The sequence below is a fragment of the Brachyhypopomus gauderio genome, chromosome 20, assembly GCF_052324685.1.
Source record: "Brachyhypopomus gauderio isolate BG-103 chromosome 20, BGAUD_0.2, whole genome shotgun sequence".
NCBI lineage: Eukaryota > Metazoa > Chordata > Actinopteri > Gymnotiformes > Hypopomidae > Brachyhypopomus > Brachyhypopomus gauderio.
The window spans coordinates 3,227,626-3,250,633 of NC_135230.1; the positions used below are offsets into that span (position 1 = coordinate 3,227,626).

The 23,008-nt window shown below is 43.8% G+C and overlaps 1 protein-coding gene and 1 pseudogene across 1 annotated transcript; one reads left to right on the forward strand and one right to left on the reverse strand.

Annotated features, from left to right (window-relative positions):
- The first annotated feature begins 1,677 nt into the window (after positions 1–1,677).
- Positions 1,678–15,913, forward strand: LOC143484191 (uncharacterized). The gene is made up of 4 exons (XM_076982812.1): positions 1,678–1,987; positions 2,889–3,107; positions 3,311–3,908; positions 12,705–15,913. The coding sequence occupies exons 2-4, from the start codon at positions 2,889–2,891 to the stop codon at positions 13,412–13,414; spliced, it is 1,527 nt and encodes a 508-aa protein (XP_076838927.1). The 5' UTR covers positions 1,678–1,987; the 3' UTR covers positions 13,415–15,913.
- Positions 12,155–12,273, reverse strand: LOC143484681 (5S ribosomal RNA; annotated as a pseudogene).
- Positions 15,914–23,008: the final 7,095 nt, after the last annotated feature.

The following is a 23,008-nucleotide window of genomic DNA, read 5'->3' on the forward strand; positions in this document are numbered from 1 at the left end:
GGTTAACAGGAGAACTTTAAATTCAATGCGATATTTAATCGGCAGCCAGTGTAGTGCGGCGAGAGTGGGACTAATATGATAGAATTTCCTGGCCTTAGTTAGGACTCGAGCTGCGGCATTTTGCACAAGTTGTAGCTTCTTTATGGACTGTTTAGAACATCCAATTAGAAGACTATTACAGTAGTCCAATCTCGACGAGACAACAGCATGAACTAGCTTCTCTGCATCAGCTAATGAAAGTAAGTGTCTCAGCTTGGCGATATTACATAAATGGAAAAAGGCAGCCTTAGTGACATTGCATACATGTGTGTCAAATGAAAGATCAGAATCAATAGTGACACCTAAACTTTTTGCAGTAGATTTTGGTGTTACTGAAAAACCATCTAGGGTAAGGGGAATATCAGCCCAATTGCTTCTAACAGCTTTAGGCCCAAGAATCAGTACCTCAGTCTTGTTAGAATTTAGTTTAAGAAAATTAGACGCCATCCAGTTTTTAATATCCTGGACGCAGTTCTCAATCTTGAGAGTTGTGGTGGTATCATCTGGATTAGAAGATATATACAACTGAGTATCATCTGCGTAGCAATGGAAGCTAATACCATGCCTACGAATGATAGTGCCCAGTGGTAGCATATATAATGAGAATAATATGGGGCCCAGTACAGATCCTTGTGGGACACCATACTTTACTTTAGAATGCTCAGAGCATTCGTTATTTACTAGCACAAATTGGTAACGATCTGTCAGGTAGGACCTGAACCAGGAGAGTGCTTGACCTCTTATGCCAATGAGTGTCTCCATCGTCCATCGTCATTTGATTATATCAAAACAATAGGTACTGGTCTTCAAACTTTATTTGGATTATGTCACGGGTTTTGCGTTACTTCTCCACAAGTGAGAAGTATTTTAAACTTTGATTTAAAAAATGTCTAAAGTCATGGCTCTTCTAATGTTTTTATTCAGCTACTTTTGTGTAAGAGCGGCATATACTTCTGTTTAAAGAGCCTCTCCGTGCAGTTTCCGCCTTCTTTTGGCAGATCTGTTAAGATGATTGGCTGCAGTAAAAAATGATTGACAGCTAACTCTGGCGGATAATTGGCTTAATAAAAATTGATTGACAACGAAAGTCTAGTATCTGATTGGCTGCAGTCGAAAATGATTGACAAATGCTCCGCCCTTTACCCACGCCCACCGGGGCTCCGGCCTGCAGCATTACATATATGCACGACCTTGCGAATCGACAGCGCGCGAGCCCCTCGTGCACGGGCGGAGCCACCGCGAATGCGTCATTTTCGCCGCGCGGACCCTCGCATTTTAAGTGTTCAAGCAGTTAGATAAATAATGTAAATAATCAGTTGGTTTTTGTGCTTTATTTTAACGTGTATGATCTTCCGAGTTGGTCTTAATTTTATTTGGAAAAGGGTATTAAAAAGTCTTAAAATGTCTTAATTTTCACTTGGTCAAACCTGTAGACACCCTGTGTTTTATTATTGTATATTTTATTTAGTACTCTTCATACAGAAAATATTTTAATTCATTTAATTCATTTTAACTCCAATTCACCCAATTCATTTTCATCCGTTTTGAAAACTCGCGGACATCCTCTTGCGTCAAATAAACCCGGAAGACTTTGCGGAGCAACTTTACAAATTCTCTGCACCCTGACTGGGACGGAAGTTTAACTAACATTAATGATAGACCTCAGCCATATGTTCGTCTCATGGATGAACATCCTATAGGCTATGAATTTATAGGATAAATGTGTTTTGTATGTGGTTTTCACGTTGGGTTTTATGCACGTTTCTAATACCAAAGACCCTGGGTTGCTGAATTAAGTGTGAAGCGCTACACAAAGACCCAACGCGACCCGCCGCGCAATCTGGACGTTGGTCGCACACACCGCAGTAGCTCTGGTGCGTTTAACGGTGTTATTTTGACTTCTCAGTCGTGCTGTTTCTCTGAGTGTCTTGAGGTCGTTTTCCGTGCGGTTAGTAATCGCTCGTCGTTAATAGTTTACTCGCTCGTACAGTCATTTCCTAGCGTGTACAGTGCATGCGTTCGTTCACCTCCTTGCGATCTGATTTCAAGCATTTACGTGAATATGTTATTTGTTGGCCACCGTCGCTTCTGATAATGGTAGAACTGTGATGACTGTCGGTTTGTTTTACTTGTAACTTATTTTTCCTTTGCAAATCTTTTCTCCCTTTGATTCATTCTTTTTCATTCCTCGTTTTTCATCAACTTTCTTGAATTAATTTTGACTGCCTTTTAGCTCCTGTGTTGTATATATGTTATGTTGTATATGTTATTACTATGTATATATAGGATATTCGTTCTTTACCCATCACTCTATTGACTTTATAATTCCTTCAGTTGTATAGATAGTACAACTAAATCTGCTGTACTGACTCAACTGTACATATGGTAAATATGGGCTTACATTTTCTAGTATGGTCTTAAACAGCCCATTATTTTCTTATAGCTATTAATTATTTGTCATCTCTACATCCCTACATTGATTTTATCACTCTCTTAATTTTCAAGTTATGGTGATTAAACTTGGTGACAGTAGCTGACCCCAAACACCAAAATGCATTCCATATTGACTGTACTCATCCATCTATTATCTCTGTCCTTCTATTCATCTCTCCATCCTCCCATAGGAAGCTATTGATTTTGTAACTGCTTCAGCTGTAAAGCTAGAATAACTACACTTGCTGTACTTATTGAACTACCAGGCCCTACTGGAAACTACTATACAGTTATTTGAGAATAACCACCATTTAAAATAACATATCAAACTACAACAGTGTTCTGTACAAGTAGTTGTGTGCATGTTCTTTTTTTCTTCATTCAATTAAACAGTTTCTCATGTTCCACCACTGCAGATGTCTGCTGACAGCAGTGAGGGTGGAGAGGAGGGTGGAGAGGTTCTACTGGAGTTACACCTGTTATGTGACTCTGAAACATCCTGCACAAAGTCAGTAGGGACTGACCTCTCCATGGAGGATATTGGAAACCTACAAACTGAAGTCTGTGAACTGAGAAAAGTGATTGAATTGCTAGAGAGAAAGTTGAATCAGCAAACAGAAAATCTTTCTAAAGAGGTATGTCATTGGATTGAAGACATTGTTTACACCAAAAAAAGTATTTTGCATGTTTAAAACATACGCATGTGTTTATGGTGTTAATCAAATGCCTTCAAGTGGTGCGGAATCATGTTTGCTGTTTCATGTATGAATAACTCCATATTTACACTGTGTTTGCCTTGTTTAAGTTTATAATGTTTTTGTGGTCTTTTGTCTTGAAGGATGTTGCCACTTTGTGCAGTGTCTGTAAAGCTGAACTAAGCCAAAGAGAAACACAAGACTATGGTCAGAGAGACCAGCACACACCACAGGACACAGAGGATATACTCAGTCAGAATCCAGTGTGTAAACCAGAAGCAAATCCCATGGAGACACTGGAACCTGACTGTAACGCTGGAGTCCAGCACACAACACAGGACATGGAGGATGTATCCAGTCTGTCTCCAGTGTGTGAAATGAAAACAAAACCCACAGAAACACTGGAACTTGACTGTAACACTGAGTTTCAATACATAAAGCAGGAGAAGCAGGATGTTCCTTGTGTATTTGTGGTGTGTAAGACTGAATCAAATCCTGTGGGGACACAGGACACTGACTGGAACACTACGAGCCAATGCATAAAGCAGGATATACAGGATGAAATCATTATGTCTCCTGTGGATAAAATTGACCCAAACCCCACAGAGTCCCTGGGCTCTAACTGTAATGTTGGAGACCAGCACACACCGCAGACTCCATTAAAGACGTGTTCAGTGAGATTGGTGGACTGCATCCGTGGTGGACATGATGATTGTAATAATAAGAATGATTTTATACCAGGTGAGTTAAGCAAGTTTAATTAAACACAGTATTAGCCAAAACATAACTATTGAGGAGGTCTGAGATCAGCCTAGAAACGTTCTAGAATAATTATTATAACCCTAAGGAGGAAATAGGCTTGTTTCGTCGTCGGCATCCGTTCGTCTCAAGAGACGATGGTGTAGCTTCTTTTGAGTCTATCTGCACCGCCGGGTAGTCCAATTCGGGAGTGACAGTCCCTGCCACACTTGGTACAGGTGAAGGCAGATGGCTGTTGTAGCTTCTGTTGCTGCTGCTTCTGCCTGGATCTTTTCTGTGTGGCATTCTCGTTGCGCTCAGCCTCTGCACACGATGTACCCTGCCTGACTGTGAGCCTCCAGGCTGGGCGGTCGTCTGCTTGACTTTCCCATGTGTTGGGGTTGGTGGAGTACTGCATCATGTCCTTCTTGCAGTTATCTTTGAGTTGCAGTTTTGGGTGCAGTTTTCTTCTGGCCAGCTCGCTGTAGAGGAGGTGGGAATGCGGCCTGCGTCCCTCGTCTTGACATGGCCGAACCACCCGAGACGTCCCTCACTGAGAACTGGATGCAAACTGCTCATGTTGGCTCGCTCCAGCACCATGGTGTTTGGGACCCTGTCCTCGCATTTGATCATCAGTATGCACCACCGGCACCTCATGTGGAAGCTGTTGAGTTTCCTTTCGTGCCCTGCGTATTGGTCCATGTTTTCAGAATCAGAATCGCCTTTATTGTCACTATAATTTACATTACAATGAAATTTGATTCTACTCCAAAGGTGCTTGCCAGTACAGTAGATACACACACAACATAAAACATACTCTATAAATTGAGGTAGTGCGACAGTGGCGAGGAAAAACTCCCTAAGATAGTGGGGAATAGGAAGAAACCTCGGGAGAACCAAGACTCAAAAGGGAACCCATCCTCCATTGGGCGGCCCGTTAACACACAGATTACACAAAATACAGACAAATACACAAGTCACACACAAGTCACACAATCAGACTAAGTAAAGGTAAAAATGAAAGTTCTGGGTTATGATATTGTCACTGTAAATGTCTGTTGATGAACGCCAGGCTTTCATTCCGTGTCGGAGCAGCGATGCTGGTATTGTAGGCTCCGACTGCAATGTTACTCTCCAGGTGAACCTCGGAGAAAAGATACGAGATGTAGTAAATATGTAACAGATTAATCAAAGGCCAAACTAAACAGATGAGTCTTTAATCGAGTTTTAAACATTGAGACTGTGTCTGAGTCCCGAATAGAGGCAGGAAGATTATTCCACAATTGTGGAGCTTTAAAAGAAAAGGCTCTTCCACCTGCTGTGATCTTTTTGATCCTAGGAACAGTTAATAACCCTGCGTCCTGCGAGCGAAGTGAACGCGCTGGGTTATATTGTTCAATAAGTTCACTAAGATAGTCTGGAGCTAAGCCATGCAGCGTTTTATATGTTAATAAAAGTATTTTATAGTCAATACGGAATCTAATTGGCAGCCAGTGTAATGACGATAGTACGGGACTAATGTGATCAAACTTTTTAGTTTTTGTTAAAACTCGTGCTGCTGCGTTCTGAACCAGCTGGAGTTTGTTTATCGATTTACCAGAACATCCAGCTAGGAGACTGTTGCAATAATCTAAACGAGAGGATATGAATGCATGGATTAGTTTTTCTGCATCACTAATATTTAATATGTTTCTAATTTTGGCAATGTTGCGCAAGTGAAAGAACGCTACCCTAGTTATATTATTAATATGTGTATCGAACGAGAGATCTGGGTCTATTGTGACGCCCAAGTTCTTTACCTCTGCGCTGGGGGTTATAGTAAAAGAATGTAGATTCAATGCTGCATTATGTATCTTGTCTCTCGCAGCCCTAGACCCAACTATTATCAATTCTGTTTTATCGGCATTTAGTGCTAGAAAGTTACGCGCCATCCAATGTTTTATCTCTTCTACACATTTCTCAATCTTACTGTTTGCGCCTAAATCATCGGGTTTTGCCGATAAATATAGCTGAGTGTCGTCTGCGTAGGAATGGAAACTGATGTCATGCTTATGCATAATTTCGCCTAAGGGTAACATGTACAGTGTGAATAGAAGTGGTCCTAGGACTGTCCCTTGTGGGACACCATATTTAACCTGCACAGATTTAGAGGTTTTATTATTAACACTTACACATTGGAAGCGGTCAGTTAAATATGATCTAAACCAGGAGAGTGCGACTCCTTTAATACCTACTGTGTTTTCTAGTCTATCCAGCAAAATGTTGTGGTCTACAGTATCAAAAGCTGCACTAAGATCCAACAGTATAAGGAACGAGACGAGCCCATTATCGGCCGATATTAGATCATTCACTACCCTGAGTAAAGCTGTTTCAGTGCTGTGGTTTGGTCTAAATCCTGATTGGAACTTTTCATGGATACTATTTGATTGGAGATAGTGGTTTAACTGATTGGAAACTGCTTTTTCTAAAATTTTAGAGATAAATGGGAGATTAGAAATGGGTCTATAGTTGGCTAAAATCTGCGGATCGAGATTCTGTTTTTTAATCAAGGGTCTAATTACGGCGCATTTTAATTGTTTGGGCATGTAACCTAGGTTAAGGGAGGAGTTAATCATATTAAGTAAGGGCCCTGCAGTGGCTGGGAGTAGGTCTTTAAATAGAGTAGGTCTTCCAAATAGGGTTGGAACTGGGTCAAATATACATGATGTAGGCTTAGACGAATTAATCAGTGTTGTGAGCTCTTTTTGCGATATAGGATTGAAGATATTTAGCTCAGTAATATTTTTGGATGCATAGTTACTAATAGCTGAACTACTGGGGTTGGATTGGAGGTTAGGCTGCGATGTATTATGACTCTGTAGTCGGATATTATCTATTTTATTATTGAAAAAGTTTAAAAATTCATCGCTAGTGTGTGTAAGTGCTGTGTTAGAACTTATAGGCGAACTGATGGGGGTCCAGGTTGGGAGGTAGGCAGGCTCTAAGGTGTTTAGAGACCAGACTTTCAAAGCACTTCATGACTACTGGTGTAAGTGCAATGGGCCTGTAGTCATTTGTGCTCTCCACCACAGACTTCTTCGGGACTGGTATAATGGTGGAGGACTTGAGGCAAGGTGGAATGATGGCCTGTGACAGGGACATGTTGAATATGCAGGTGAAGACCCCCGCCAGTTGGTCGGCACACGCTTTTAGCACCTTTCCAGGTACTCCGTCGGGGCCAGCCGTCTTCCTGGGATTCACCGCCTTCAGCACACGTCTCACTTCATGTTCCTGAAGTGTTAGCCTGCTTGTGCTACCTGAGAGTGGTGAATGTGCCGTTGTTATTGCTGGTCTGATTGTGTTGAAGCGGGCAAAGAAGCGGTTCAGCTCCTCTGCCATCGAGGCGTCTGTACCAGCGTTGTCCGGTTTCCTGCATCTGTAGTTGGTGATGTGGTTTATGCCCTGCCACATCCTTCTGTGGTCATTTCCAGCGAAGGGGGCCTCTATCTTCCTTTTATACGCTGCCTTGGTCTCCCTGATGCCTCTTCTCAGGTCGGCTCTGGCTGCGCTATACCAGGCCCTGTCCCCCGATTTAAAGGCAGTGTTTCGGCTTTTTAATAGGGACTGGACTTCGCTGTTCATCCACGGTTTCTGATTAGGAATCACCCTGACCTTTTAGTAGATGGTGACAGTGTCAATGCAGTTCTTTATGTAAGAGTACGGTGTCTGTGTACTCCTGCAGATTGTGGCTGAAGAATAAGTCCCATTCCGTATGAGAGAAGCAGTCCTGCAGTTTTGTGAGGGCTCCCTCAGGCCAGGTCTGGATGGTTTTCTGGTGTGGCTTTGTCTGTCTCAGCAGGGGTGTGTAGGTGGGGGTGAGCGACAGGCTGAGGTGGTCAGATCCAGGGAGGTGGGGGAGGGTGGTTACTCTGTACGCATGTTTTACGTTAGAATAAACATGGTCCAGCGTATTTTCCCCTCTGGTTGCACACTTAATATACTGGACGAACTTCGGGAGCACAGACTTTAGTTGGGCCTAATTGAAGTCTCCGGATACAATACAGAGTTCATCCGGATGAGCCAGTAGCTGCTTGTTTACACAGGCGAGCAGCGCGCTAAGGGTTACGCTAACGTTGATTTAGCGATGTAAACAGCGAACACAATGACTACAGTGAACTCCCTTGGAAGATAAAAAGGTCTGCATGAGACTGCCATGACCTCTAAATCAGGAGAACAGTGGGTGTCTACAATCCTGCTGCTGCTGCACCACTCACGGTTTACGTAGACACATAGTCCCCCACCTCTGCTCTTACCGGAGTCGCTGGTTCTGTCCAGCCGGTGTAGCATGCGGCCTGCTAGCTCTACTCTGCTCCTCCACCTCTGCTCTTACCGGAGTCGCTGGTTCTGTCCAGCTGGTGTAGCGTGCGGCCTGCTAGCTCTACTGCAGCGTCGGGGATCAGTGGGTGTAGCCACGTTTCCGTGATGAGCGAAATACTGCAGTTCCGCACAAAGCTGATTGTCGCCATTTGTAGCTCCAATTTGTCCATTTTGTGAATGATCGATCTTGCGTTTGAGAGGAAGAGACTCTGTTAATGCTGGTCTATGAGGTTGTCTGCGTAGCCTAACCTCAGGGCATGACCGGCATCCATGCTTTTGTTTCCTGTGTCTCCGCCTTCTCTTACACTTGCCGGGCAGGCTGGTGATCCACGGAGACCCCGGCGGTCTCGCTATGTCCTCTGGAATGTTGTATTTATGTTGGAAATCGCTGGTAACAGCCAGATTGTGCCTCAGTTTGATGTCTATCAGGTCCTGTCGGCTCAGTTTTGGGTCAGCTTGACTAAAAACTATAAACAAACACGAAAAAACAAACAAAAACAAGCTCCAGATTGGAGAGCTAAGAGCCGCTGCACCCGTGCGCGCCGCCATCTTGACTCAATGTAAGATGCTTTTTTTGCTGCCATAGAGGAGAGTGCTGAGCATGCAGGCCTGGTAGACGCACAGTCTGGTCTTCTCAGTGAGGCTGGAGTTGTTCCACATGCGCTGGTTCAAATTGGCCATGACTGTGGCTGCCCTAGCCCAGTGCCCGGGGAGCAGTTGGGATTAGGTGCCTTGCTCAAGGGCACCTCAGTCATGGCCTCAGGTTTGGGAATCGAACCCACGACCCTCCGGTCACAAGACCAGTTCCCTACCACCAGGCCATGACTGCCCTGTTCTCAACAACCTCCAGGGGGTATCCATCAATGATGATGTTTGGAGGAGTCTCTGTGCCCAGAGCCATGATGTTTGTCTTCTTCAAGCTGATGGTCAGTCCAAACTCCTTGCACGCATGGGAGAGGCAAGTGATGAGCTGCTGAAGTGCTGTGCATGTTTTCATGAAAGGACATGACCACAGTGAGCAGGTGTCTTCCAAATCTTCTGCAGCAAGCTGAAGAGCCCACTTCGACTGACCAGATCAAACACCTTTGTAAGGTCGATGAAGGTGATGTAGAGTGGCATCTGCTGCTCCTGACACTTCTCCTGCAGCTGGCGTAGTGAGAAGATCATGTCCACTGTTGATCGGCCAGCCCTGAAGCCACATTGGGACACTGGGTAGACGCAGGAGGCAAGAGCCTGCAGGCGGGTGAGAGTGAATGAATGAATGAATGTTCGATTTATATAGCGCCTTTCTGAATATGCAAGGCACTTTACAATTTAACACAGGTACAAGTCACAGACAACCAATCACACACACCGGCGAGAAGCGGCAGCCAATTGCGCACAGCGTACTCTCTACCGGAAGCCACAGCCCCCTGGGGGACTGAATGGGGTGCAGGAAGGGGAGAGAGGACAGACCCTAGTGGCAGAGCACCATCCACCACTGGACACACACACACACACACACACACACACACACACACACACACACACACACACACAGGGAGAATTTGTCAGGGACTGCCAATTTACCTAACCTCCATGTTTTTGGACTGTGGGAGGAAACCGTAGATCCCGGAGGAAACCCACGCAAACACAGGGAGAACATGGAAACTCCATTCAGATAGGGACTTGAACCCAAGACCCCAGTGCTGAGAGGCAAACGTGCTAACCACCAAGCCACCGTGTTGCCGAGAGTGACCTGGGCGAACACTTTGCCAATGATGCTAAGGAGGAAGATGCCCCAGTAGTTGTTGCAGTCACTTCGGTCTCCTTTGTTCTTGTACAAAGTGATGATGTTGGCGTCTCATGTCCTGGGGGATGTAACCCTGTTCCCAGCAAAGTCAGAGGAGGTGGTGGAGTGGCTCGAGCAGGTCTGACATCCCGCTCTTCAGGACCTCTGGGGGTATTCCATTGCTCCCAGGTGCTTTCCCACAGGCAAGGCACTTGATGGCTTTGCTGAGCTCTGCCACAGTGGGTGGGGTGTCTAGCTCCTCCATGACTGTCAGATCTGGGATGGTGTTGAGAGCAGTGTCTGTTACGGTGTTCATTGTTGCGTACACCTCGAGGTAATGCTCAGTCCACCGCTGCATCTGCTTTTTCCTGGCCAATGATGACCTCACCTGTCTTGTACTTATGGGGGGCGATCTTGGAGGGGGTAGGGCCTGTTGCCTTCTTGATGCCCTCATACATCCCTCTTGTGTTGCCTGAATCGGCAGCTGCCTGGATGCTTCTACAGAGGTTCAGCCAGTAGGTGTTGGCACAGTTGCGGGCGATCTGCTAGGCTTTACTCCAGGCAATCCATAGGGCTTATAGTGTATTGGGGTTGGGCTTGGCCTTGTAACCCAGTAGGGCTTTCCTCTTAGCCTCTGTCACAGGTTTCAATTCCTCCCAGTGGGCCTCATACCAGTCAGCATTCTTCCACTATTTCTTCTTGTAGGTGATAATGGCGGAGTACTATATGGTTTCGCAGAGACGTGGCCACTTGGAATCAATGGTGTCATCTGTCGTCATTCCCTCGCTGAGGGCATCTTCCATCCTGGTGATGAACTGCTGGGTTTTCACGAGGTTGCTGGCGCAGCTGGTGTGGATGCGTGGACGACCCTTCTTTTTGGAGTGGTACAACCTCGTTGGCGTTATGTGCACCTTGCTTACCACGAGGGTGTGGTACGTGTCGCAGTCTGTGCTGTGGTAGCTGCGGGTGAGAAGTACGCTGCCAATATCTGCTCTCCTGGTGATAATGAGGTCGAGCTGGTACCAGTGGTGGGAGCAAGGGTGTCTCCATGACACCGAGTGGATCTCTTTGCATTTGAAGGTGTTGATCACGCACAGGCCTTTGTGGCATGAAAGCTTGAGCAGTCTGGCAATTTTCGTTGATCTTTCCCCTCCCGAAGCAGGTGGGCCAAGCCTCGTGGTCAGCTTCTACTCTTGCGTTGAAGTCTTCAAAGGCCTGATAGAACTGGTCTTTCGCCTCGGCAGTGGAGCAGAGAGTGAGGGCATATGTGCTGAGAATGCTGACTGGGCTGGACAGCTGGAGGGAGAGTAATCTCTCTGTGTCCGCTGTGGGGGGCTCAGTGTAGTTGACAAGCATGTTCTTCTCCATGAAGCCAACACCATACTGCCTTGGTTGGTCCGGAGACTTCCCTTGTTGGTAGAAAGTGTAGTTAGCTTCTCTGATGGTGCCGTTGTCAGCCAGCCGGGTCTCCTGTGGAGCAGCAATGTCAACATTTAGTCGTAAGAGTTCCCTGTCGATGACTGCGTTCTTCCTAGCATCATCGATGTGCTGAAGGTCTGCAGTGAATCCAGGACACCCAGTGGGGCAGGTGAGCCATGGCAGGACGGCACCTAATTGGCCGGCTGCCCAGATTGAGGCGGGCGGTAGTTGTACAGTGAGGCGCAATGACCTCTCCCACCGTCGAAGGACACCCCTGGCGCACATTTCCTTTGCCAATCGGGCGAGCATATAACCGGTATCTGCCTCCTCCCGTGTTGAGTTGACATTTTGCAATGACGCTTGAGTGACCTCTCCAGTGATGTGAAGCTACAAAGCCTAGTCAGGATGAAATGTGGGGCCAGCTGTTGCCCATGTAGCAGTCCCACCTCTCTTCGCAGCTGAAGAATCCAAGGGAAAGACAGAGTCAGTACAGCTTGGCTTCAGTTGCGCCGCAGGAGTTGCCGGTGTTGGCTACAAGGTCAAACCAACTTTGGGACTCCAGCTCCAGGTTTTCTGTCAGGGTTTACTCCCTTAGCTTTTCCCATGAGAGGGTATGCAGCAAGGCAGCAGAGGTTTGGAATCGGTGTTTTCCTTCTCCTAGGTGAGCTACCTTCCAAGGTTGATGAGCCCCACCTGCTCAGAGGGCTTACAACACCTGGTATTCCCAGGAGGTCTCCCATCCAAGGACTAGCCAGGCCCAAACCTGCTTAGCTTCCGAGGTCCTATGAGATTGGGCATTACCAGGCTGGTGTGGCCGTAAGCCCAGAATAGGCTTGTTTAGAAGTTAAATTACTTGCCAAATAGTTGGATCATTACAGGTATTATAGGTTCTACTTACGTTGGATGATGGCTTATTTATGTATCAGTGAATGGAAGTATTATTGGTTGAGTCCATTTTATCACTGTCAGCCATTGTGCTACAACCTGATTGTTGGCTAATAGCCACAGCGCATCTGTGCATGACTGGGCTGGATAGGATTAGATCACAACAACCAGCAGCAGGCATGAACCCAAAAAGAACACAGAGAAAGGAGGTGGGGCTTAAAGGTGGCGGGTCTTCCTGTTACTCCATAAGACATCTTTTTGTTAAATTATTCCTGTTTCAAATGATGTTCTGTATGATTATTGTGTTTATTATGTATGGCCCACTAATAATGCTGCAGCTGCCACCAAGTTTTTTTTCTCTCTTCCAGAACTCAAATCTTCTTTTCCACATTCCTATACAGCTCAAATGTATCTCCACAAACACATCAGGACATGTCACCATGAGGAATATGTCAGACTGCTGAAGTCAGGACAAATTAAATATGAGAATCTGGCACCCAAATGCAGCTTCAGAAATCCACAAATGTTATCCAAAACTCTCCAGCGCACTCACAAAGGATCAAAGCTGTATCTCTGCTCAGTGTGTGGGAAGAGATTTACTCAATGGAATCATCTCCACCGACACCAGCGCACTCACACAGGAGAGAAGCCGTATCGTTGCTCAGAGTGTGGGAAGAGTTTTACTCAATGGAATCATCTCCACCGACACCAGCGCACTCACACAGGAGAAAAGCCCTATCACTGCTCTGAGTGTGGGAAGAGTTTTACTAGACAGAGTGATCTCCAAAGACACCGGCGCATTCACACAGGTGAGAAGCCATATGGCTGCTCAGAGTGTGGGAAAGGTTTTACTCAATGGAATCATCTCCACCGACACCAGCGCACTCACACAGGAGAGAAGCCCTATCACTGCTCTGAGTGTGGGAAGAGTTTTACTAGACAGAGTGATCTCCAAAGACACTGGCTCATTCACACAGGAGAGAAGCCCTATCACTGCTCAGAGTGTGGGAAGAGTTTTACTAGACAGAGTAGTCTCCACCAACACCAGCGCATTCACAGAGGAGAGAAGCCATATTAGTGCTCAGAGTGTGGGAGTAGTTTCACTCAACAGAATAATCTCCAAAGACACTGGTGCATTCACACAGGAGAGAAACCCTATCACTGCTCAGAGTGTGGGAGGAGTTTTACTTGTCCGAGTCATCTCTACCGACACCAGCACATTCACACAGGAAAGAAGCCATAACACTGCTCAGAGTGTGGGAAAGGTTTTACTCGACAGGATAGTCTCCATGAGCACTGGCACATTTACACTAGAGAGAATACATAAATGTTATCTGAAACTCCCTAGCAGATTCACAAAGGAACAAAGCTGTATCACTGCTCAGAGTGCAGGAGGAGATTTAATAAATGGAGTGATTTCCTTCGACACGATCACATTCACAAAGGAGAGAAGCTGTATTGCTGCTCAGAGTGTGGGAAGCATTTTACTAGACAGAGTACTGGCTCTGGTCGACTTTCTCTGCTTTTATTGACTACAGCAGAACATCCGTGCAATCTGTACGATAAATAGCATCAAAGCTCCTACAAACATTCATATGAACGAAACTAATAAAGTTGACAAGAAAATAAAACCCGAATAACTGAAAACTGTGATCGTATAGTGATTACATTGAAGACATCTAGCCACATCATTCCCACATTCATAAGACAGTTCTGTAATTGTGCAATTCAACGTTTACAAGAAATTAGCTTGCTTTACAACTCACATCGGTGCCTAGCATATATAGCATGGGTTTTTGTGTTAATAACGACTCGTGGCGTTGTTAAATAACACATTAAATTTAGTGAATTATATCAGACAACAAGAAAATAATTGTAACCCTGTATAGTATCACAACTGTAATTTTCTCTAAGTATGTCACATGGTCCAGCCTCCCCCCCTTTCAGTCATGTCTTTTGTTTTGTTCTCTGTGTGTTTGGGTGTCTTTTATTTTGAAATTCCTAGTTGTCTCTGTCTTCACACTCCTGCATTTTTCTCCGCCCCTCATTATTGCTTTCTGGTGTGTATTGTTGTGTTGCTTGTTTGGTTAGTGTATTTAAGTCCTGTGTTTGGTGTCTTGTGTTGCTGGTTATTGTATGTACGTGTTATGTTCATGGCTTTTGTAACCATGTCCTTTTCATGTCTTTATTGTTTACTTTCATGTTCCCTCTGTTCTTTGTGTTGGTCATTTCGTTATTAAATCACTTCAAAATTTGCATTTGCATCCCACCTGCTTAGCCCTCAACGTTACAAGGAGGCAGTGACCCACCCCTTCCGGGTCACGGGTGCAGGACTCCCCTGGGCCTCCGGCACAGGCTCCATGGCTGCTGCAGCATCTGGGGCAGCAACTGCCCCAGCGCTGCTTCTCAGTCCCCTCATCACCAATGTGGTTGGTTAGAGGAGACGTGAGGACCTGATGCATAGGCTGCCAGCACCCCCCCCCAAAAAAGTCTTGGGATGATCCTCCATGCTGGCGGATGTGGAACTACGTCATCAGACGAATCCCCTTTAAAAAGGGGGATTCCCCTTTGTTCGGTCTCTCTTCCTGGCTGCATCAAAGTAGCTACCTAGAGACGAAGAGCGCGCACACCTTCGAGAACAAAGCGGTATTGGTTCTGCACTCGGGCCCGTGCAGCACGCGAGCGACGCAAGAAGTAACTAGTTCGCTACTTTTATTTCTTTTGCGGAGTTCGCTAAAATCCAATCGCTTCAGCTAGCCGACGATTAAGAACTGTTTGAACATTCGTGCGACGGCCGGACCTCCGAGTTCATCTTAACGTCGACAGCGATAACTTCCCCAGGACACCACGCAACGGACCACCGAGGGACCGCCGATCGAACGGCCACCGCATCTTCCCTTGGACGGAGCAACACGATCCAGCGGAACCTTCTCCTCAAAAGCGCACGAAGGAGTCCTCCTCAAGAGGCTACCTGGCCTACTGCGCGGGCCGCGGACTGAACAACTCAAAGTAAGACTGTGCATCTGGGCAGACTTGGAACAATATCTTGTTTTACTCTTTTCTGTGTGCTTAGACCGATATTTTGTGAAGGCTTGTTTGCAGTGGTGTTTATAATCACGTTCATGATAAACCGTACTCTGTTTAAGGCTTAAAGAGATATTCTGTTCAAAGCTTAAATAGGTATTCTGTTTAAACTTGTTCGGTTATTCACACCGATTCCTTTATTTCATAGTTAATATCCAGTTCCTCGTGTACTTGTTAAACGTGTGTCCCACGATACGCTCGTTGGGGCTGTATAGTGACTGACGAAACCGTGCCTTAGTTAGTTAGAGTAAATTTGCGTTGTGTTCGTGACCGTAGTGAGAGCTCGGTTTGGTTTTCGTGCCATCGAGTTTCTCTTTGTCTAAAGGATCTCCTCCCCTATACGCACGTCCACACGCACGTACCCACGCACGCGCATCCGCGCGCACTCGAATACACATCCACACGCACGCACACACACACTAGCCTACCCTGTTGCCCCCTTTGTTTGTGATGTTTTTAACTATTATGCTTTGTGATTAATAAATGTTTTATGTTTAAATGCTGTCGTTTGAGTCGTTGTTTCTGTTACAACCTGAAGCCAGAACTATTATTTGAACTGTAACCTTCAGATTTATAGTTTGTTAATCAAACAATTTGGGCTACGGGAGTTGACCACAATTAGTGGCGACCTTAGTTAAATGAGTTTATATAAAATTTGGGTAAATTTAACACGGTCTGAACTCCCACCATTTCGTAGGTAATTTTGAGACTGATTACTAAATAAATTTGGCCAGCACCTACAGCGTCACATTTCAAATATTACACATCACAGCCCTCAATTCTCTCCAGATTTTTATACATCTCTCTGCTTTTCTACACCAAGCAGTGACTTCCCCAGATTTACTGCTGTGACTCCACATGGCTTCTCGGTGGATGAGGTCCGGGCTGAGCTACGTAGGCTGCGACCAGGGAAAGCTACTGGTCCTGATGGTGTATCGCCTCGGCTACTCAGGGAATGTGCATCAGGACTGTCTAGGCCTCTACAATCAATCTTTAACCTGAGTCTTCACACTGGACAAGTGTCTGTCAAATGGAAACATCATGCCTCATGCCGGTCCCTAAAGTAGGGAGGCCGGTAGGAGTGAAGGGGTCAGGGGGATATGTAAGACTCATGTATTTTTTATTTTTTTTTACCAGTGCCTTTAACACAATCAGGCCTCATATTTTGAAGGAACAGCTGGAGAAGATAGGTGTGGATTCTACGCTGGTAACATGGATTTACTACTACCTCACGGAGTGTCCACAGTATGTCAAGATGGGTGATCACTGTTCTGAGATAGTGGTGACCAACGTTGGGGCTCCTCAGGGTACAGTATTGTCACCCTTCCTCTGTACCCTATATACTGCTGATTTTAAACATGTGTCTGAACTCTGTCACATCCAGAAATATTCAGATGACACAGCAGTAGTAGCATGTATTAGAGGTGGAGATGAAGGAGAGTATAGAGATCTGGTGGCTGCCTTCACAACATGGAGTAGGAGAAAAGACCTTCTCCTTAATGCACTGAAGACCAAGGAGATGATCGTGGACTTCCGGAAACTGAAACAGTCCCATCAGCCTGTTATCATTGATGGACAGAAGATTGAGAATGTTCAGTCTTATAAGTATCTCGAAGTCCATCTGGACAACAAACTGGACTGGTCAGTGCATACGAGAGCAGCATACAAAAAGGGACAGAGCAGGCTTTACTTCCTTAGGAAGCTTAGATCATTTAATGTCTGAGTTTCTACACACATTTTATCATTCTGTCGTATCCAGTGCTGTCTTCTTTGGTGTGGTCTGATGGGGAAGCAGCACGTGGGTAAAAGACTGGAACAGGCTGGATAAGCTTATAAGGAAGTGTGTGTCAGTGATGGGGGGGGGGAAAGTGGACTCTGTGGGTGAGTTAGTGGAGAAGAGGACGAGGTGTTTAATGCAGGGCATCCTCAATAACAGCAGTCACCTTCTGCTGGTAGCTCAGAAGAGCAGTCGCAGTGATAGACTCCTCTCTCTATGCTGCAAGACTGAGAGGTTCCGGCAATCATTCATTCCTGCGGGAGTTAGGTTGCTAAACAACAACATACGATAGGTGTACTTATTAATCAAGCACTCACTAAGCACTTTAATTGGGTATGGTATGTTCTGTATATTTTGTGTGTTCGTATTGTATTTGTGTGTGCTGTTGGACAATTGAATTTCAACTAGACACTCTTGAGAAACCAAAATAATTATAAATCATTGTCTTATGACCACCCGAGTGGAAAATGATATCAAATCATGCCAAAAATATTACATCAGTGAGGCACACTCATTTATATGCCATTTTAGGCTTTTTTCAATTTTTAGCTATTTTTTACAAGGAAAAATTGTGATCTTCCTTCAATAGCTTCCAGGTCATTTGACCCACTGACTCAAAATCAGACTGAAAACATTCTGCTACAATGGACAGATGAGGCACACTCACTTATATGCCATTTTAGGCTTTTTATATTTTAAAGCAATTTTCATGGCAAGTCATTTGAAGTGACATGTACTACAAATACTGAACACTAAGTGGCTCTAACGTAAACATTTACAGCAATGATACTTTATTTCTAATCACAGAGGAAGGACAAAAGAGCACTTGGCAAAGCATTTTTCAAGTGTTGCTAAAAATGGGTCGTTTCAGAAAAGGACAGAGGCTGAAAAATACAAATCTTTGGGAATAAGCTGGGGGTGTACAAGTCATTACTCAGTGTTTTCTTTCTTTGGGTTTTACTGAGGAACTTGCAACTTATGAACAGTAGTTATCAGTTGTTCTTACTTTGTTTAAAACGATGAGAAAAGGTATTTAAAGTGGCTGAAGGTGATATGGTATGGAGATTGACAAGGAATTCGGACAAAGGTGCTCAATGCAGGTAATATAAAATTTTATTACTTTGTATTTTGATTTGTACATAGCCCCTAAAGGGACACTGAAAATTAAAAATAATAATAAAACAAAAACTTTCTTCTGCCTACCAGATAGCTGATCTCATGCTCATGAGATGCTAAGTACGATATAGTATCTGGTGCACACAAGAAAATTTATTTTAGATGTTATCCATAGAGATAGAGAAATAGAGGTAGAGAAATAGATAGAGGTAGCGAAATCAGTGACAAGGGCAATGTTAAGGACTCCCCTACAAACAGAGAGAGTGAGAAATAACATGAAGTAAAGAATTGTAGAGGACAAGAAGTTTCCCCTGATTACACAGGACAGCATACCAGTGAGGACAGGGACCAATCACAGGACAAAACAGAAATTTATCCAAAACAGCCACAATCAGAACAGCAGACAGAAGAAGAGGATAGAGCAGAGGATGTAGCAGAGAACGGAGCAGAGGATGTAACAGAGAGCAGAGCAGAAGATGTAACAGAGAGCAGAGCAAAGGATGTAACAGAGAACAGAGCAGAGGATGTAACAGAGAACGAAGCAGACAATGGAGCAGAGGACAGAAAAGGCAAAAAATCAAAGAGAAAACCAATGAAGACAAGGGACAGAAAAGGACAACCAGATAAAGATGGCCAAAGTGAATATAGAAAGTGCAATGCAGGGCCTAAATAATTCAAAATTATGATAACAAGGACACAGTGGAACAAAATAAAACCAAAACATGGGGGGAGTGAACTACGTCCCCCTTGGACTGACACATTGTATCATCAGTTTATGAAAAAAAAATATTCTTTTAAATACCAGCATGTGAAAATGACCAACAGTCATAAGAAGAAGTCTCATTTATTCATGCGTCTGCAAAATGCACTTTTACTGGATGCAATGCAATGTACACTTTTAGAAAGAAAAGGATTCCCAATTCAGAAGACCAAAACATATGTTTTACAGTGAAACGCTTTGGTGAGGTCACACACCTTAATAAACATAAACGATTTTAATAAACAGACTATTCAGGCCAGCTAAATATCTGATAAGAGCCAAGATTGGCAAAGCTTTGGCAGATGGGGTCAGCCATTACTATTACTCCATGTTGAAGCAAACACCCACTGAACAAATCATGGCTGGGAACATGACAAAAAGCCTAACCAAAGATGTATTGAAAAAAATATCATCCGAGTTGAATAAGAGTACAAGGCTCCATGATGACATTATGCTTGAACTCATGTTAACTCAAAAAGTAATTAAAGAAACAAGTTCTCAAGCATCCTCAAAAGGTTATTTTCAGCACCTTCAAATAGATCCATTTGCAATAGACCTGTACACAGACACTGGATTAAGGATTTTGGCAGACCATCTAAGGCAGTCATCACCTCTTACCCTCCACCTTGATGCAACAGGCAGCGTTGTCCAGAAAATCCCAAATCAGGACAAGCAAGTTTTATATTAAGCTTTAGTTTTGCCAGGCATGGGCAAGGATAAACCTCCATTGCCTGTCACAGAACTGATAACCAACAGCCATAGTATTCCTTCCATTGCTCATTGGCTAATGGAATTCAAAAGGAAACTGTCACATAAAACAAAAATACAAATTGCACAGGTTGAGACAGACAGTTGGGCTCTGATTAACAGCGTACTTACATCTTTCAACAAGGAAGATATTTCTGTGTACCTCGCCAGAGCATTTAATATTGTACATGGACACACTTCTGGTATGAAAAACTTCACTGTGTTGCATCTGTGCTCTGCCCACGTGGTTAAGGCAATAACACAAGCATTTTGCAGAAAAACATCAGACCGAGCCATACAGGACATACATTGACATACTGGCAACATTCTGCTTTGCATACCTACTGTGCCAAAGCATGAAACTTGCCATTGAGGTATTTTACAACATGTGTGTACTCTTGGATGCAAAAGAATGCTCCAGTTTGGTTAAAAAAAGCAAAACTGCATTTCACAAAGCAGGAAAAACAGATGAAAAAAGTCAACATGAGGAGGAAGCTGAGGAAATGATCACTGATGAAAGTAGCACCACTGTTGGAAAGTCACCTTTCACACGTACTTTTCAAGTGATACGGGACCAAGCAGAGTGTGACTTTCTGTCTGAGGATTCAGCCAACATTAAAAACCATTACTTTTGTCCTGGTTTAATTGATGTTCTGCTGAAAAACTACATGGGACTCATCCCACCGTGGAGTGGTATGTTGCTTGGAGATCTGACACGACATGAGACACCAACAACCAGTGAAACAAATAAAACTTCCAAAACCAGAGAAACAAACTGCCATGTGGAGCTGTGGTTTGGTTTGGTGAAACGAAACATCCTGGGAAAGAAGAAGTACCTCAGACCAGCAGAGTTTATCTCCAAAATGTTTTCCTCTTTACAAGGACGTAGAGCACATTAAGCATGGTCTTCCAATGAAAATTCTTGAGAAAGCCTTCACAGTTTCTAACAAATCTGTAGATGATCATGAAGAGAAATGGAAGAGGGAAAGTTCTGCTGGTCAATCTAAGTCCAAATCCAAGTATTTCAATCCCCCAAAGAGAATCCCAAATCCTAAACCTAAAACAGTACACTGAAGCAAAGATAAAAGGAGCAGAAGCCGATCAGCATAATAATGAATCACAGGTAAATATAGTTTCACCTTTCATGCACAATTTTTCTTAGATTTAAACAAAAATATACTTATTTAATCTAAGAAAAATTGTTGTACTTAAATTTTAAATACGTTGCATAAGATGTCGTTAGCATAAGATGACATTACTGATGACACGTGTAGCATGCAGTACTGCAAGTAGGGTTGCCACTTGTCCCGGTTTTCCCGGGACTGTCCCGGTTTTCACGTCGCTGTCCCGGTTTTCCCGGTCTGTCCCGGTTTTCCTTTGTTTTAATATTCGGTCCCGGCCAGTGTTAATTTCGTTGACGAATAATTTTCGTCATAGTTTTCGTCAACGAACCTTTTTTCATGACGAAAACGAGACGATAACTAAATTAAAACTATACGAAGGGATAAAAACGATGACGAAATTAAAGGACATTTTCGTCAACGAATAAAAACGAGACGAAAATATTGGCCAGCGACGACATTCAATCAGACCTGATTTATTTTTGTGAAAGGTAGGGATAAGTTAAGAAGAGATCCAACCGTAACTACTTTAGCGTACACGGAGAGGCGGGACAAACCGGGTAACCATCCAATCAGAACTAACGTCTTCACATCGCGCAGAACCCGTTAGGACAAAACTAGCCCGTGAACTGTGGTCACTCATGAAATTAAACTCGACGTTAACTCGACAATGTCAGCAGGGAGATAGATGAGCGGCGATATATGGACACATTTCTCCTTTGACTTTGAGAAAAACAAGATGCTGTGTAAACCATGAGGAATGATGATGTCGGGACAAATACGACAAATGAAACGACATCTGCGGGCTATGGCATTGTTTTACGGCGCACAGTTTTATATAGAATCTAATATGCATTGTTCATAAACTCCATATGTTTTCAGGTAGAGCGGACCTACTGGTCATCAATGTTTTGTTATTGTTATGCTCAATAACTATAAGTTCAGGTCAATAGAGTTGTTTGGAAATTTGTTTTTGTATATATTGCACATACAAAAAATAATATTCTGTAACTGGTTAATAAATGTTTCATTTTGTGCAAGTGTATATAATGACTACTACACCATTTATATTTTAGTCAACTAAATTATTTTGATATTATTCAACTAAATTCTAATGATAATTAGTAGACTAAAACTAGACTAAGACTAAAAACAAATCAATGACTAAATTATGACTAAAACTAAATTACATTTTAGTCAAAAGACTAAGACTAAAACTAAATCAAAAATTTCTGTCAAAATTAACACTGGTCCCGGCAAAAAAAATAATTTAATGTCCCGGTTTTCACTAGGTTAGTTCAGACGACTATTTAGACTGTTTCTGCACACTTAAAATCCATATTTTTAATCCCTCCCCCCCACCGTCAACAATTTACGTTCGCGTATGACAGTGTATCCTTGTTTTTTGTCAGACCTAGGTGGCAACCCTAACTGCAAGTAATGACTTGAAAGTTTCTTTATTGTAGACGACTGTTAACAGGCATACCGTATGTACAACTACAAGTCTATTAGTTAATTCATCTTTAAAAACAAAATTCTAAAACCATATACAAAATACATAGCCTGTTTAAGAATATCATTCTTACTTGTTACAGATGGAAAACCGAAGGACATGAACAAGCCCGTTTGCAAGCGGTGCTTTTGGAACATTTCAATGAAGGGCGCTAAAGCCTGGTTGAGTGACCATAGCGCTCGACTCCGCGCGCACCTCGCGTGAACCTCCGCGAGCGGTGGAGGCTTTATACTTTCCGCTTTGCAGTGTTGTCCGAAACTATATGTGGTAGTATAAAAGAAACACCCCTCAAAACAGGGGAATGAACACTTACCTGACGAATTTTAATGCTGCTTTGTGTTTCAGTGTGTTTCAGGTTTGAAAAGTGCTGCAATTTAGGCTAAAGTACTTGAAAATGTTTAAATTGTAACTACTTTGTTTCACAACAAATATCTGTCTGACTGAACAGTTTTCTTGTATTACATTAACAAATACGAGCCTCTTGTAATTCCAGGATGAAACATGAGAGAACGTGAAGACGTTAAGATTGGGCATTGTGGTGTTTTAGGGATCAC

Excerpts from the sequence above, each read along its gene's own strand:
- LOC143484191 (XM_076982812.1), top strand. The coding sequence starts at position 2,889 with ATGTCTGCTGACAGCAGTGAGGGTGGAGAGGAGGGTGGAGAGGTTCTA. Across the intron at positions 3,108-3,310 it reads CAGAAAATCTTTCTAAAGAG|GATGTTGCCACTTTGTGCAG; the intron begins GTATGTCATTGG and ends TTTGTCTTGAAG. Across the intron at positions 3,909-12,704 it reads TAAGAATGATTTTATACCAG|AACTCAAATCTTCTTTTCCA; the intron begins GTGAGTTAAGCA and ends TCTCTCTTCCAG.